This window comes from Pseudorca crassidens, chromosome 2 (assembly GCF_039906515.1).
Source record: "Pseudorca crassidens isolate mPseCra1 chromosome 2, mPseCra1.hap1, whole genome shotgun sequence".
Taxonomy (NCBI): domain Eukaryota; kingdom Metazoa; phylum Chordata; class Mammalia; order Artiodactyla; family Delphinidae; genus Pseudorca; species Pseudorca crassidens.
In genome coordinates this window covers 142510214-142527533 of record NC_090297.1, presented here as the reverse complement: position 1 = coordinate 142527533, position 17320 = coordinate 142510214, and the positions used below count along the sequence as shown (strand labels likewise).

Genomic DNA, 17320 nt, shown 5'->3' with positions numbered 1-17320 from the left:
GAGCATCATCGTGTTTTCCAAAAGGAAACATATTTCACTTGACCTTAGTAGGACTTATTGCATCCTCTCTTCTCGAACTTTATTGCAGTACATGTGTGTATGTGTGTGTGTGTGTGTGTGTGTGTGTAATAATTGTTTTTTCACTTTCCCAGAGAGAAGATTGGCCCATGCACAAGCTGGAATGTTCTCCCATGGTTGTTTTGGGGGAAAACTGGAATCCCTCAGAGACTGTAAGGCTAACTGCACGGATTCTGGCCAAACAGGTGAGGAATTGGGATCATGTTCAAGTGTGTTTTATTTTTATTTTTCTTAAAGGTCAGAAAGATGAGTGAGTGACCCATGGTGATCATCTCTCGTTAAGTGTCCTGGGACCCCATTTCCAGTCACATCCATATGGATGGGGTTGGGAACAATGCTGCACGTGTGAGTTGGTTTGTTTGACCTGTGCAGCTAGGATGTCACTTACCCCAGGCCAGGAACGTAGCCACAGTTACTAAATTCTGAGCTTTTTATGAGACAGGTTTACATAGAAAAATACGGCCTTTCAGGGCGTGAAAACCTGACTGACAATAATCAGAGCGTCCTAGGGAAGCAGACCGGCCTTCGAAGCTTTGCACTATTCCCGTCTTTCCCCAGACACAGAGTGCACTCTGCTCCCCCCGCCCTCCGCCCCTGTCCTGTGCTGGGTCCTGCTCCTCTCCTTCTCGTTATTCGCCCTGCCTTGGGGTAGAACAGCCAGCATGGCATGTGCAAGGAGAGGAGAAAGAAAAGGAGCGGAAACGTAGACATCGAGGCAAGGGGAGAGGGGAGGAGGGTGGGGATGAAGACAGCCATCAACGGTTTCCTCCAAAGATGAAGCCGGGGCTGGTGGTCCTGACCCCCAGTTTGCTCAGGCCTTATTGATTGCATGTAAATAAGACGCCCGATCTTGACAGGAGGGGCGGGAAATGCCGTAGGACTTGTCCTTGTGACACGATGAAATGGGCCGCACGGAGCTTAGAAGGTGTATGTCCACGGAGCTAGTGACAAGCTGGGGGCAGGGCCTCTGTACTGTAACTCTTTTAAGCTGAAATTTCATCTGCCTCTTCTTTCTGTCTTCCCCCACCCCACCTCCCTCCATTTAAAACTTCGGTTTTTCCTTCATCGAAACCAAATGTGATCCTCACCAGCTCATATCTGTCCCCAGACCAAGTCAGGCTCCTCGGCATCGTAGACAGGAGGACATTTCTGACCTCTGAAGTCACGCTTCTGTTATGTTCAGCCTGGGTCAGGTGCTTGCAGACATGCGCCTTCGCTGGCTCAGGGTAACCACAGGCATCAAGGCTGGCCTGTCGAGTGAGACCGAAAAATCAGAATGCTTTTTTGCTGGAGGAGGTTAACTTTTGGGTCCTTACTAAGTGTCCTCTTTAAATATATGCCAAGTACTTGGTCGGAAGGCAAGGGTAGGAGAAAGAAAACGGTGTGACTGGGTGAGGTGTCAGGGTAAGGAAGCCATCCGATTTGATCTGTAAGCATCTTGGGAGGATTGGGTGACCAGTCTGCTGGTTCCCCCCCAGCCCCACCGCCTGACGTTACTGAAATTGTGGTGGTTAAGAATTCAGAAGGAGCCGGTGCCCTTTCTGAATGAAGTTTTCCCAGGCAAAATGACTTACTAATCTTATAGAAATGGATCCTGTGAATGGGAAGATTTCCGCTCTAAAAAAGAACTATTGAAATGTTTTGGCACCAGGAGGGTAGTCTGAAAGCTATGATGAGTTTATACCAGTTTCATTCAACTTTTATTATAATTACTACTATGACTAATAGTCTATTAAATGAAAAGTTACCTGGCCATCTTTTCATCCCTATAGGACTTGATGATTAAAAAACCAGACCATTTGTATTCTAGTCACTTGCAAAGGATTCGGGGAGACAGGCTACCCAACTACCAAGGGGAAGCGTAGCATGCTAACTAGGGAGGTGAGAGCGCCCGGCTGGACCACCTGTATACCCAAGTTGAATAGCCTGATTACAAAGACACGGCCTTGGGCCAGCTCTTGAGCTCTGCGTTTGAACTCTTGTCAACACCAGGTTTATTCATGTTCTCAAAGCCTGGCGGGTTTACTATTGTCAGCTCCTCTTGGGGTGTCTAGAACAAAGCCGGCAACACGTTTCAAGTGAATCTGGGCTCACGGATACAACCGAAAGTGTTCTTTTTAAAACCTGGAATTTGAGATCATTTTAGCTTATGCTTAAAGAAAGTGTAAAATGGATGGGGGTTTGATTTTGTTCCTTTTTAGAAGGAGAAATAATAAATGGGATGGTTCATCTGTAGACTCGGTCCTTTTAAGTCAGGGACCTAAAAAGTTGTTTTCTAGCCACCGTTCTTTCCCATAACAAGCATTTTTGAGCCTACTGTGTGCATAGCATTATCAGGGTGTTAGGAACGTGGCAGGTGCTTTTAAAAGCTTTTCAAAAGAGTCCTTTGGATTTGGATGTTAGGCAAAAGCTCTCAGAGCCCAAATGGCAGACTCCTTGGCTGGCGCTCTTTACTTCATTCAGAACTATTGCCTTTTTCTTCATGTTGATGTACAAGTGAAAGCACTGTTTTTTGCACTAGGTGTTGAAATCTGTCTGTGTGATTTCTTCCCCAATTACTAGAAAATCCACCCAGAGAGAACACCTTCAGAGAAATTGTTAGCCGTGAAGGAGTTTGAATCACGTAAGTCTCCCTGTGACTGGCTGAGGAGTTATCTTACCCACACATTATCTGTGAATTAGACGGGATTGAGGAAAGGAAGAGATAGCCGGATTCTTAGTGGTCGTGGGGATTTCACAATTACCAGTTTTTATTTTGACTTGTGTGCTGTTTTGAAAAATGAATATAACTTTTTTTTTTTCTGAGTTGCCAGGACCTGCTAGGAAATAATTAAGGGGAAGTAGGAACTTACAGGATGAATTGTTACATTACTCTATCTCCTGCTGGCTCTCCTGGCATGCTGAGTATTTTTTGGATCTTTGCTGAATTGCAGTCCTGTAAACAGCTGATGTCCTTACGGAAAGGCATTAAATCAGGGGCTGTCCACTTTCTCGATCATGACATAGACTCCAGGGCCAATCGGGGGGCCCTTGACTTGGCCAAGCTAGTTATCGGTCATCGCCACTCATTCCTGACCTTGTTGCTAATGGTCAGTTGAAATTCCCTGTCCTGAGTGACTTCCAGTTGTCAGAGGAAGAGAAGAAAGAAATGGCACGCTTTTCTTGCCCTAGGGTTTATCCGTTAGACCAAATGAGGAGGAGGTATATTTCCTGGGGCTCCACGTAGTTTTTTCTTCCACTTCATGCCATTTACAGGATATAGCTAGACTCCAGAGTTTAACACACTTGAACATGATCCCAATAAAAGGATATAGCTAGAAATCCAGAGTTTTCTACCAGCTGAATGATGCTTTATCCACAGATCTGGATAAATTAGACAATGAGAAGAAAGGTTTGATTCAGAGTGACATTGCTGCTCTCCATCACTTTTACTCCAAGCACCTTGAGTTCCCTGACAACCATAGCCTGGTAGTTCTCTTCGCACAGGTAAGAATGCGAGCATCAAGTGACACTTAGTCTAACCTTTCCCTGCCTGAGTCCCTCTCCCCAGCACGTGGTCGGTGAAGATGAACGAAAGTAGAATGATGGCATCTACTTGGCAACGTGGTGCTTGACCTGTTGGGCCCTGTTTTGCATCGCCTGGCTGGGTGTCCTTGAGCAGATCAGGGTCCTGTCTGTGCTGGCCCTCACTGATGGTGGCACATAGGAAACTCGCCCTAACCTCTGCCTCTTGCTGCAGGAAGGGTTTATGAAAACAGGGGAGTTGCCAGTGCCCCAGTACCATGGCATGCTGGAAGCTCTTGGAATAGAAAAGACCATTTGAGGTTCCAACATGAAATTTTACTCTTCTCTTAAACCTTCCCTTCTGACGGTAGTGGGCTTCTTTTGGTTGGTTGTTTTTGTTTTGTTTTGTTTTTGTACTCCTACCAACACTGTATGGATAAATTGAGGCAAATACAGACGGCCCCAGGAAGGACAGTCACCACAGAGAGGAGCCCAAGTGGGTCTACGTACAGGAAGCCTTTCCTGATGGTTGCTAAGAAGTCCTATTTAGGGGAGCCTAGGTTTACCAAAATCAGATATGATAAAAAAAAAAAAAAATTAAAGAGGCTTCTAGACAAGAGCAACTTAAAGGCGCTGAGGCTGGTTGCCAAACCAGCCATTTGGAAAGGCCGAGGCTCCGTTGGGCATGGCTAGGACACAAAAGACAGTGCAGCCGGCACCCTTTGGCCGAACACAGTCTGGCTGCATCAGTCTTCTGTTACTGTGAGGGTGGCTCTTCCTAGCATGACTTACCAGATCGGATTTCTCTCCCTAACATACCCTTGCGTTTTCCCCTCCAAGCTGAACGTGTAGCTGAAGGTGACCTTCCCAGAAAGAGAGGTACTAGAATACTGCTCTGTGGGCACAAGTAGTTACATTTCCCTGCCAGAGCCTTCAGTGCCTAGATGGATAAAAGAGCTTGGTAGATACTTACACATTTTCATCTTAGGACAGAGTAAGCATCGCCTATATACCCCTTGACCCACTAATTCCATTTTTAGGGATCTAGCCTAAGGAAGTAGTCAGAGATTATGGACAGAAATTGACATGCAAATTGTTGATTGCGTGGTTCTTTTTAAAACCCAAAAAAAAAAAAAAAAGAAAAGTGAAAACAAGAGAAAAAAAAAGGAAGTACATATTATAAATGGTCAGCAGTAGGAGTTTGGTAAATAAATTTTGGCGTAGCCTTACGATGGAAGGTTATTTAGCCTTTATAAATTACATTTCAAAGAATATCTGAAGATGTGAAAAATGCTGATGATAAAACCATTAAGTGTAAGAGCAGGGGAATGTGTAATATGAAAATTTACTTATGTAAAAAAAAAAGTTGAAATGGAAGTTCACTGTTGGTTATCTCCTGAGTTGTGGAAAATTTTTGCTTTTTTGTTGGATGATTTTTCTGGATTTTCTACAATGAGCATGGATAACTTAAGAAAATACTAAAAAGAAGAAAAGATGAAAAGCACCTAGTTCTCCCACTTTAAAAACTGCACATATCAAGAAAGAAGTGAGTCATCACCACTTCATTCACCTACTTCAACCCCTCTGTGAGAAACACTGTGAACAGTTGGATGAGTTCCTTGATAGACTTTATGTTTATGTGGATGTATTTCTATTGTGTGACTGTCACAATCAGAAAAAAATGCTGTTCTCGGTAAAAGAAAAAATGGGCTCAAGTTATGAGTGTTAATAGGCATGATGAAGAACCTTCCTGATTTCATTATATGATCCTGGGATTATTACAGCGTATTTCTCTAAGCATCCTAAGACAGTGGATTTGGGTGACAGTACAAAGTGGAGGAATTGATTTCTCTTACATTTTTTAAAAAGCTAGATACATGACTTCTTTCCTGGATTAGATGAGGCATGGTTCTGTGAGAAAGCAGGAGAGATGAAATAAATATAGGTATCTTTTCACTTCAAGCTGTGGAAAAAACAACTTTTTTTCCAACACAGTAATGCATGCTGATGGGACTTCTCAGTGTTGACATAGTAGATATGGGACCATAGTTACCAAAAATCAAGGCACTTGGTGTCACAAGCAGAAATATATTTGTGCTGAAAATGACTCAGAGTCCTTGAAATTTGGGCTGACTCAGAAAATCCAGGAGATAGATACAGATATATATATATACACACATGCACACACACACATATATAACTATAGGTAATTAATTCCTTGAAAGATTTTATACTTAACAGATCATAATATCCACTCTGAGATCGTGTGTGTACACATGGGTGCACATACACGCACACATACATATCTTTTCTCCATATATAAATTGGAAAAGGGACATTCAGTACCCTCAAAGGCAACCTTAAAGCAAAACTGGAAAGTGCTGTTCCAGCCCCATGCCGCCTTCTGGTCCTGCCTTTCAGCCCTCAGCTGCATGTCTGCTCTTCCAGCCTCTGAGCCCTTTCCTCTCTCTGGTTCATGGGAGGGTGTTGTGGGTTAACTCGTGGCCCAGCAGCAGCTGGCAGCAGAAGGTGACTGCACTCCTTCGGCAGCGCTGAGGTGCATTTTAATCACCGGGAACATATGCATGGTTGGGAAATGTATTTTTGGTGTGCAGCCTACATCTAGTCTAAATGCTGATTATGAGAATAGCTTCAGTAAGGCACTTAACGCCTGACTTGACTTGGAAAAAAAAGGATGATGGCCCATGCATGTTTCTTAACAGGCAAATTCACTTTTCTTCCCTAGGGATATTTCAGAAGGGAGGGAAAGCTAGCAGGCAAATTGCTATGCAAGTTGGCTTAAACACCAGTACCACCTCCCAGAAAGGAACAGTGATGACACTTGTGCTCACAGGAGCCGTCCTTTGCAATGAAGAAACACACTGTCTCCTCCACAGTGAGAGGAGGGCGGCAGAGGGAATAAAGCCGACCAGTGGTCGTGCAACGTTGAAGCCTGAAAGCATTTGGAGTCATAGACAGTCCAGCTGAGAACCTCGAAGAGGAAGAGATTACGAAGCAAAGGGGCAAGTCTCCTTGCCCGACCTCCCAAAGCTAGTCAAGAGCTGTCGGTCCCTAGATCAGTTGTCAAATTGCTAAATTCTCTCATTCATTCTTCCACTTCGCAGATGTTTGTTGTCATCCTGTGGGTGACCAGCCACTGCTGAGGCATGTTTGTTTCCAGTCTGAGACTGGGTATAGATCATTCAGTTCCTAGTATGGTGCAGGACGCATAGTTCATGCTCCAGTAAATTTTGTTGAATGAATGAAGGTGCTGATTTCCTCTTAATGTTGGTTGATGGTCACTGATTAATGATAGTTGGTTAATGTCCTGATGACAGAATAGGTTAGAGTACCTGAAGCTGGCACAAAAAATAGTATGCTCAGTCTTCTACATAAAAATGCCCAACGCCTCAGGATTTCAAAAACTGTATATTGTTCTCCTAGCCTACAGTCATCTCTTTTTATGTTGAAAACTGTAAATACTGATCGTAAATGTGTTGAATTGTAAAAACTGCAAGTCAAACCCGTCAGAGCCTTTACTTCTCTATGTACCAAGATTTCCAAGCCTTTGACACTGGCCCTTCAATTTTAAGTAAAATTGCAACATTAAGAATCAGAGATCAGAACAGTTTTAGAAGAAGCATGGTACAGTGAAAAGAAATACTTGTGTTTCTGATGGCTTTGCCGTCAGAATGTCTAGTTTGAATTTTGACTCCTGTTCTGCCCCTTGCTACTTATATGGCCTTGAACAAGTCACTTAATCATTGACTTCCCTGAACCTCAGTTTCCCCATCTGTAAAATGGGTTATGCCAGAGTAGTAGTATGGATTTATGAGAGGGTAAATATGCAGCGCCCAGCCCAGTGCCTAGCCCAGAGTGAGTGCTTGGTGGGTGCTAGTTTTAAAAAGCCCATCCATTGGCCTGAAAGGCGCCAATGTGGTGTGTCTGGTAGGAAGGAGCCTGGCTGCAGCTCACGGGGTGAAATCATTCAGCATGCAGGCTTCACAGACGCCTCATAGCTGTGAGGGAGAGCAGGGCTCCCAGCCTTTGCCACTGGCTTTGGGTGAGTCACTGCCCCTCTCTGACCTTATTTTCATCATCTGAAAAGTAAAGCGACCGAGTCCCCTTCCAGTTGTGAAGTTTTAGATCCAAATGAAAAATACCCACCGAATTAACCGTCTCCCAGGAGCCTGGGTGTTCCTGGAGAGCACAGATTTTGGCCCGTTCTCCCTTCTCTGCACAGTGCCCAACATATAAGGGTTCCTCGGTGGATGTCTGTGGAAAGAGTGAGTTTATGAAACAGCCTGAACTGGGGAAGCATAGTCCTTATTTTCAGCTCTGAGCTCTAAATTAGACTTCCAGGATGTTGAGAGCTGCCTTGGTGATGTTCAATGTAATATTTCTTCTCAAAGATGAACAAGTGGCCAGTAGTTGATGTGGCTGAGGCAGGAAGGAACATTCTCAGTCCCAAGTAGCTTCAGGGCCTTGGTCCCCCTGCCTCTCAAGGGGATGGACAGCAGTTAGATTAGCTATGTAAAGGCTATTTGCCGCCTCACCTAATGAGCTAGGTACCAGGTTAAGTGACTCCTTTTTTTAATGGAGGAAAACCGAGGGCAGAGGAACACAGTGATGGGCTTAAGATCCCACCCCGGGTCTGTGGCATAATTAGGATCAGAGTGCAGATGTCCTGACTCCCGTGCAGATCTGCAGACTTCAGTCCTTAGAGCCTTAGTGGTTCGTTGTACTCTTGGGCTACCATGGGCAGGTGGGCAGGTGGGCTAGACTAAGGGTGCATCAGCCCCGACAGTTCTGCTTCTATTTGTTCACACATGAGACTGAGCTGTAAGCTGTGTTTGAACATAAGATATCTCGGCCAAAAGAAAGGTTTTCAAATCACTAAACCAAACATCTTCCTAGTTAATTTGTTAAAGGTCAAAATTAAAGAAATGATTTCTATCCAGAGAGAAGCTTTAGCTCATTTTTTTTTTTTTTTCTTTCTCTCTCCCCCTCCTTTCTCACTACAGGTTAACTGTAATGGCTTCACAATTGAAGATGAAGAACTTTCTCATTTGGGATCAGCAGTATTTCCTGAGTAGGCTGAGTGTGACTTCCTTTTTTTTCTTTTTACTTATTTATCACTAATTTGAATTTTTTTTTTGATTTTTAAATAACCTCCCTAAACTGCATGTGGCACACATGAAACTCCAAGTGAATTAAGTCCCCTTTTTAATTATGCCAGATTTCAAAATATTTCCCCTGCATTTAAGGATCTGAAGGTAGTAGTTAAGACAACAGTTGCTTGGTAAGTCCTGCTAGGTAGAGAGTTGTTATTCAAGAACGTTTTAGAGTGTGCATAGAAGGAACAGCCCAGGCCCCGCTGAGAAATTTGCCTTTTGCATATCTGTGGTTCTGGGAATCTTTGGGTTTCTTCCACTCAAAGGAAAACATTAATTGCCAAGAATTGGCTGTAGGCTTACGTAGAGACTGTGTAAGCTTCTTGTTCATCTGTCCTTTTTGAAAAATACCAGTATAGAAACAGCACATCTTGGAGGGAGAATATGCTAAAGTAGTGAACTAGGGAAAAATTCCAAAGAACGATAGGATTTTTCTTTATGTTAGGAATACTCAGGTAATTCAAGAAAGGCCAACCAGTTGAGCAACGGAGATCATTATAGCTCTGATTGTAATGGACTGCCAAGCATGGCTTTGCCATTATCTATTTGATGGACAGGATGGTCTCCAAATGCGTCAGTCCCCTGACATCAAGCCCTGGCTTCACAGATGGAGCAAAGGAGCCCTTCCTGCATCCCCTGTCTTGAGTTCCTCCACACTGTAGATTAGTTTCATCTAAAGTGATGTTGCTTAATATAAACTACAGGAGCCCCTGCCTCTAGGTTGAAGCAATTGCAGGAAACCCTTAACACCCATGCTTTGGCCGTGGATGGCACGTGAGCCCTACATGTCTGTCTGTTGCTGCCCAGCTCTGTGCATCGTACGGGTCTGAAAGACAGAGAAAAATCTGTTCAGGTCCATGTCCCCTGATCAGCTGTCACAGGCTTTCTTGAACCAGAGAAACAAAAAGTTTATTCCCGTAGTATTACTGTTTCTGTGGCCAAAACGGTGTCGTCTGCAGTTTGAATTCTGATGGTGAGGAAAGAAGTGGTTTGGGGAAAGATTCTTTGGGACCTTTGCCCTTGGGAAAAGGAAGGAGAAAAAGAGGAGAAAGCTGATTAGACCCTCTTTAGAGGCTCATCTTGACATCTTCAGCCCTGAAATGAGCTCTGGAATGTCTGCTCTTGGTATGTGAAAGATGGAAAGCAAGGCTAAGAGTGGTGGTGCTTGAGGTTTCCCCCTGTCCAGCAGTTGCCCAGAGAACGGCGGTACCAAGAGCATGAGCTGTGATAGGTGTCCTGCCTTCGGGCAGCTCCCCCACCTTCATGAGAAAGATGGCCAGGAGTCTGTCTTGAAATGAGTTACTTAATACTTTTGCAAAATGGTTCTACAAACCTGCTCTTCCACTAAGAACAACCTCTGGTGCCTTTCTTTATCAGATTTCCTAGGGCCTGATACCCTGTGCATGACTTGCTGGGAAGCAGGGTGGAGGTGACCCTCCCCACGGACAAGACAGGGAAGCCGCTGCATGGCCCTGCCCATGGCAGCCACCCCCTTCACCCAGACCTCTAGCAGCCGCTCCCCTGGTACACGACGATCCGGGGGCAGCTCCTCTGCATCAGGCTCTCCAGCCCCCTTGCTTTTTTGTGTTCATGGAGCAAACAGGAGAAGGGGTTTTGGTCACTGAGGGTCAGGCGAGTCACACCGGCCACCAGAGCCAGGATGCACCGGGATGTGAGTGCCCATCTGAGCCCCAGTTTGGATCCAGGCAGTTTTAATTGGAGGGAAACATTCCCTTTGGCAGAAATCATATCAGCATTGTGATTTCCAAGGCAGCATTTTCAGAGATCAAGCACTTTTCCCCTGTAGTTTAGAAATTTCTGTTCTCAGAACTTTGACCTTGATATAATCAGAAAGCTCAAAGCCCTCACATAGGCGACTCTCTCTGTCCTCGCCGTCCCTGTAAAGCAGACCGCAAGCAGCCGGAGCAGCAATGTCCCAATTTTCCAGATGAGGAAATTGAGGTGCAGAGCCTCAGATGGGCTCCTCCAGGTCTCTCAGGGAATCACACACCCTCACTCAGGAAGCCGGCATCTCCCGCGGTGCCGATTTCTCAGCATCTGAAGACAGCATGTTAGAAATCGTCCTCTGATATAAAAAGCTGCTTGGCAGTGACAGCCCATTTGTCTTGTACAGTGTCCAGTGGAGGAGCTGCTCACTGTAGGTGTTGAGTTTTGAGTCCTGCATCTAACAGGAAGGAATTTGTTGTTGTTGCTGTCTTTATCGTTGTTGGGGGGCGGTTTTTGGTTTTGCTTTTGGCTTAGAAATCACTGTTCTGAATGGCAGATTTCACTTTTCAGTACTGTTCAAATTTAAGACGTTAGATAATTGTCATAAATGCATGCACGACAACCTCTTAGACTCTGATGGCCAGCTGTTAGATTTTTTTAATGTCCTACAAAGATCCAGTTTCTGTAACTTAGCAAGTAAGTGGCCAAGGAGTTACCTGAACAGTCTGTCTGCCTTCCTGAGAACATAGGGTTTTTCTCTTCTCATCGACAGTGTTGCACTGATGAATCATAGCTGTTGCCCCAATGTCATTGTGACCTACAAGGGGACCCTGGCAGAAGTCAGAGCTGTACAGGAAATCCACCCTGGAGAAGAGGTGAGTGCGTGGCTGAGGGCAGCCGTGTGGTGGGTACCATCCTCAGTCCCTCCAGGGTTCAGGGTCAGACCTGCGGCTTGATCCAAACTTTCAGCTTCCATTTGGCGCTCGCCATGTCCATCTGTGGCCAAAAAAAGAAACCAGGGAAGAATAGATTCGAGTAAGGTTCCTCACAGAGATTTATAGAAAAACGAAACTGCCAAAATGAGCAAAATGCAATCTTAGAGTGTGTGTATTCCCATTTCCAAATAATTGGGTTTGAGTTTATTTTTGATTCATGAATTTTGGCCTGTTCCCCCCCGGCCCGCAAAGAGAAAAGCAACCCAGCAGTAGCTAACAAGTTACAACTCGAAATGACATCAACGGTTCATGTCGTATCAGTTCCACATCTGAACATGGGAAGGTTCACTTTCTAGGAATGGAATGCAGATGGCCAGGTGTACACACTTGATGGGACAGGTAGAGGCAGTCTGTGGCCAAGGGCCACCATTAGCTTCCCTCCCTAACTTAGGGATATGGAGCGAATCTGGTCAGCGATTCCCTTCTCCTTTCCTGTGCTGTGGGTCCATGACTACCCTGTCAGGTGCATTGAGAACGCTGGCCAGGCCTTGCCAGATGTATGCTATACTTTTTTAAAGTAAATCTTAATATCCCTAGCAAGACACATGAATTTTTAGGGAATGTAATCACGCACTTTAGATACATTTCAGTTTAAATAATCTCTAATGCTATTTTTTAAGTTGCATGTCTGGATATTTAGAATGTTTTAAATATCATGATTAGTGTATGACATGATATGGGCCTCGGTTTCTCTGGACCTTGTTAACTAACCCACAGCTAAACTGGGAGCCCCACGCCCCAGGTACAAATCAGACTTTCCACCCTTTGTGGAATTCGTCCTGAGGAAGGCATCTTGTTTTGAGTCAGGGTGTCTTGGTTTCCGAATGTCTTGTGGAGGCTGCCCTGTGCCTCTTTTGTTAAAACAGCCGATTGCAGTCAGTAGGAACCTAAGTCACCAGGACCCGTGCTTGGGGCTGCCTGGAGCAGTTTGTCACCTGGACTGGCTGTGTCTGGGCCACGAGCGGCCTTTGTCGCCATCTTCTGGGCCCTTCTGTCTGTTGCACCATGTGCCCATCAGTCATTTCAAAGAGATGAGGCAGGCTCTGGCCACTGGGGCAGGGCGAGGCTCGCTCCTGTTGTTTTGCCCTCCTGCTGTCACAGATCAGAAATGCAATCTCCTCCTTTTGGGCAAATCACTGTTTTGGGGGTTACCTGCCCTACAAAGGGGAAAAAGCCACTCCCTGGGGTGTCAGATGAGCCACAGGGTCTCTGTTACTGCCCGGTGCACTGGGGAGAGCTCAGGGCACCTGCAAGCACCTAGCCTGTGTGGGTCCCCCACCCTCGCCTGCCTGCCAGTGCCCGAGGTTACTGGCACAGTGACGGCTTTGGGACATCCATCTGTTCAGTCAGACGTTTGCCTGATGGTGTGGGATGAGCAGCGAGTGCCATCCCAGTGAGTCGATAATGGACAGTTAAATGCCGGCCTCCTCCATATGCTGCAAGTCTCAGTTATAGAGCCCGTTAGAAAAAAGCAAGGACGGGAGAACTTGACGAGCCCAAAGGTATGACTTTTCCAAGTTCTCTGGCCCGGCTGGGTAAGGCAGCAGCTTGCTGGTGGCCTAGGAGCTGCATCCTCCCTGTGCTGACCTGTCCCGGCCTGCTGAGCCGAGCTTCCTGGTCCATTGCCAGCTGATGGCAGGATAAAGGGACACACACCGTGTGTGTGTTCATGTTCCCCCTGCACCCACCCAGCAGTGCATCTAGGCCGTCCCGGGATGTGAGATCAAAGAGGCTAAACAAAGACCAGGAAGAGATAGTGCAGGGCCAATCCCAAGGATGAGTAGGCTCTTTGCCCATCGTGGCCTTTGCTTCTATACACAAGACAGGGGCATCTACCGCTGGACCAGATTCACAGCTTGCTCTCTGGGGAGGAAGGAAGCGGGATGCTCTCAACCTTCCAAATTACCGTTTTAGGGATTCCTTGATTCTGTAGGAGGTGGGTAGAGAAGCCCTTTCTCTTCACCACCACTAGCAGGCGCTCGGTTTGAGGAATTCAGTGTGTTAAGGTAAAAGACTGTATCCTGAGCTCTGGCCCTCCTGTCCCTGCAAGGTCACCATCAGGAATGTTTGCAGAGCGACAGGCAGGATGAGGCGTGAGTTGGCCTGTAGCAATCTGCAACATCAACGTTTTGGACCCCCTTAGGTTTTTACCAGCTACATTGACCTCCTGTACCCAACAGAAGATAGGAATGACCGGTTAAGAGATTCTTATTTCTTCACCTGTGAGTGCCAGGAGTGCACCACCAAAGACAAGGTAAACTCCCCGACCCAGCACAAGTGCTGACTGTGCTCTCTCTCTCAGGGCCTCTGTGCCAAGTGAGCGCCCCTGTCTGACTTGGGGCATCTCCTCCTGTCGTATTTTTGAGGCTTTAAACCGCCTCACTAGCGTAGCCCGGGGGAATCCAGTTAGACCAGATCTTTGTTCAAACCTGATTCTCGCAGCTGATTAAAACATTTCCATCACATTGTTCAGATAAGAGAAGGATTTGCCACATTGCTATGTCTTGAAAAGAAATGGCTGCTCAAAAGAGAGGGAAGGGAAAAAGCACATGAGAAACATTTTCAAGCTTTCCCACCTATTCACCAGAATCTGAAGAATTTTCTCTGGCATTGGGCAAATTATTTTGTCAGTGCCACCCCTCCTTATTCTATTCTCTTGATTTCATAGATGTCTGAACACACATATCTGCCCACAGCAAACATATTCTCGGTGTCTTGCCCCGATAAGGAGGGTCTAGAAAATTAATATTTTTGTTTTTTTGTAAAAAAGCAATGAGTATTGAACTTCTCTTAGATCCCCTGCCTGATTCCCTTTCATTCTTCTGTAACTTTAGAATGGGTAGGCCTCTACCTCTGCATGGGAAAACGTGCTATTGGAGAGGTCTCCCCATCAGTATGGTTTCCGTGGGAAGTAACCTGTGGACATTTTCCTCAGGATAAGGCCAAGGTGGAAATCCGGAAGCTCAATGATCCCCCAAAGGCAGAAGCCATCCGTGACATGGTCAGATATGCACGCAATGTCATTGAGGAGTTCCGGCGGGCCAAGCACTACAAATATATCCTTTACAACCAGCCCTCCCTTACAGGGGCTGTTGGGGAGTTGGGCACGGGGAACGGGGGGAGAACGCGTTTCAGATTCTGAATATTGGAGGAAGGATATGTCCTGGTAAATGTTTAAAGACTTACTCGCCATCCATCCCTTGGAGTCAACTACCATGATGTTGACCTCATCTGTTTCTCCTCTTTGACTAGTTTGCTCAGGAGCGCATCCTTGTGGAAGACTTTGATTGTCTAAAACTGCAGAACTGTTCCTTGAAGACCCTCACTGACTGGGTATCTTCCTTTGGGCAAGGCACCTCACCAAGGGTTTTGCTGTGTAACAGATGGAAACAGGCTCATAGATAGCAAGTAATTTGCCCAAGGGACACAGTTCACCTGGGCAGAGCCAGGTTTTGCCCCAGGTCTGCTAGCACAATCCACATTCTTTTTTTTTTTTTTTTGTGGTACGCGGGCCTCTCACTGCTGTGGTCTCTCCCGTTGCAGAGCACAGGCTCCGGACGCGCAGGCTCAGTGGCCATTGCTCACGGGCCCAGCGGCTCCGCGGCATGTGGGATCTTCCCAGACCGGGGCACGAACCCGTGTCCCCTGCATCGGCAGGCGGACTCTCAACCACTGCGCCACCAGGGAAGCCCACAATCCATATTCTTAACCGCTGTGGTATAGCATTTTCTTGGGTGTTGAAAAGGCATTAGATTCGTACTGAAGAAAGAAAGAAAACCAGTGACAGGAAATTGGAGAAAGACACATTTTTTTCTGAGTGTAAAAAAGAACGTTCCCATGGTGGGGACTTTTTCCTTAAGAACTTTAGCGAAAATTCTCAGCTTGGGTGAGGATTTAAATTTAACTAGAAAATTGAAGATTTTTGATTCTAATCAATATTGTTTACAGCTGAAAGGAGGCTCTGTTCCCTGTGGCTAAAATTCTTCGTGTTTAACAGCTGAGGTCTCCAGTTTCTCCTAGTCTTTTTCTTCCAGAAAAATAGGACTCCTTTCACTTTTGCCGGGCTTCCTGTAATTTACTTTTTCGGAGGGTGAAGCTAGAGGTGGAGCGAACAAAATAGCAACTCCTTGCCCCTGGGGCCTTGGGAAGCCTCCTAGCTGATCTGCCAGGCCTGTCCTGTCCTTGACTCTAGAGCACCCCCTAGTGAGCTGCTGGAGATCTGCGAGCTCAGCCAGGAGAAGATGAGCTGTGTGTTTGAGGACAGTAACGTGTACATGCTGCACATGATGTACCAGGCCATGGGCGTCTGCTTGTACATGCAGGACTGGGAGGGAGCCCTGCGGTACGGACAGAAAATCATCCAGCCCTACAGGTGATTGCAGTGGCGCTTCCCGTCATCTTAGCACAGAATGGAAGTGGGTGATTTAGAATGGTCCCTTGGCTCTTCTGTCTTGACGCTATCATGTTGGAGCATGCCAGGAGCAGCTTCCTGTCCTCTGTACACATCTGGAGGTGCAGGCACAGGGTGCTTCCGCTGGGCCCGGCCTGTGCCCTCCACCACCCGGAAGAGGCACCCAGGGAGGCAGACTGAGGTGACGCAGCGGGTGCTGGGGCAGGATCCCTCCCAGGAACCGTCCAGGGTACTCCGTCCACAGTAGTTAATTCAGACCAGTATTCAAAAGCCACTGGTTTGTTTCGTTCCCCTCCCATGCCTTCCAAGTTAGATGGCACTTAGTAATCCATTAGTGGTTTTCTATCCCCTTCTTTTGCTTTTTTCAGGTGCAGCATCAGTTTTGCAAATGGGGAAACTCTGGGACTGGTGTGTTGTCTGTGGTTATTTAATACCCTCCCCTAGATTTGAATAAAATAAGTTGGATTTTAACTTGTAGTGATAATGAATGTTAACCATGGGCAAGTTTCCATGTTGAGAGGGTTAGTAAACTTTAAAGTGGGTGACAGAAGGAGGTTCCGAGTAGCCACTTCAGGGCCTGGCTGGCCTAGATCAGATCACTGGGGCATCTGTTAAAACACATTTACATTATGCATTTACAGGGTCCTCTCCAAGACCAAGTGGATCAGAATCTCTGGGTATTGGACTTGAAATCTCTGTGTTCCAGAAACACCCTGAGGGCTTTTGAGAAGCACTCAGTACTTCTTCAAGTTCTAAGATTGGGGACTGTAAAGTTTATGTCCAGTCTGAATTTCCACTGCCCAGTCGGCCCTCCACTTACCTCACAGTGCCCTGATTAGCCAGCAGGGGGAGCCCATGGGGGAAGCCAGCTCCTAAAATCTGCTCCTGGAAACAGAATTTGATACTTTAGGGATAATCTCAAAGCCTGTCCTTCTTCCTGAGGTGGGTGAGGAAGTCCTCTGGGCCATGTACACTTCCCTCTGTAGATCTGTAGGGAGAGAGACAGAGAATGAGAGTGAATGTTGGCTTTGTGGTTGCTCTCCCAGCAGGGCTTGCTGTGCTGGACCCTCTGTTAGCTTAGGGAGCTCTTCCGGGGGGCCCAGCCCTGGCCTTCTCTTGGTTGCTGGCTCTAGGGATCTCTCTGGGCAGCAAGCTGCCCGCTGCCTAGGAATACAGCTAGAATGTGTCTCTTTTGGATGGACTTTGAGGATAGAGCAGGTAGAACAGACCAGCCTGTAAATAAACACCTTGAACACACACACGTGTGTTCACACACACACACACACACACACACACACACACACACACACACACACACACACCAGCTGCCTCCTGGTCTCTGTTCCTAGGGAGATGGCTCCTTCCTAGGCAGGCCCCATCAGTCAGCCTTCAGTTAAAACCAGCGAGAATACCGCTGTCTACAAAGCCTT

At 46.5% G+C, this 17320-nt stretch overlaps 1 protein-coding gene across 3 annotated transcripts in view; it reads left to right on the top strand.

Moving 5' to 3' along the window:
- Positions 1–17320, top strand: part of SMYD2 (SET and MYND domain containing 2) — a 50675-nt gene that overhangs the window by 30340 nt on the left and 3015 nt on the right. For 2 of the 3 annotated variants that reach the window (XM_067728968.1, XM_067728969.1), the window contains exons 3-10: positions 153–263; positions 2641–2701; positions 3440–3564; positions 8607–8674; positions 11257–11359; positions 13623–13733; positions 14415–14535; positions 15677–15851. In XM_067728968.1, coding sequence (XP_067585069.1) covers positions 153–263; positions 2641–2701; positions 3440–3564; positions 8607–8674; positions 11257–11359; positions 13623–13733; positions 14415–14535; positions 15677–15851 — 875 coding nt within the window. The remainder of the gene's footprint in view (positions 1–152; positions 264–2640; positions 2702–3439; positions 3565–8606; positions 8675–11256; positions 11360–13622; positions 13734–14414; positions 14536–15676; positions 15852–17320) is intronic. The other variant, XM_067728970.1, reaches the window with a different exon arrangement.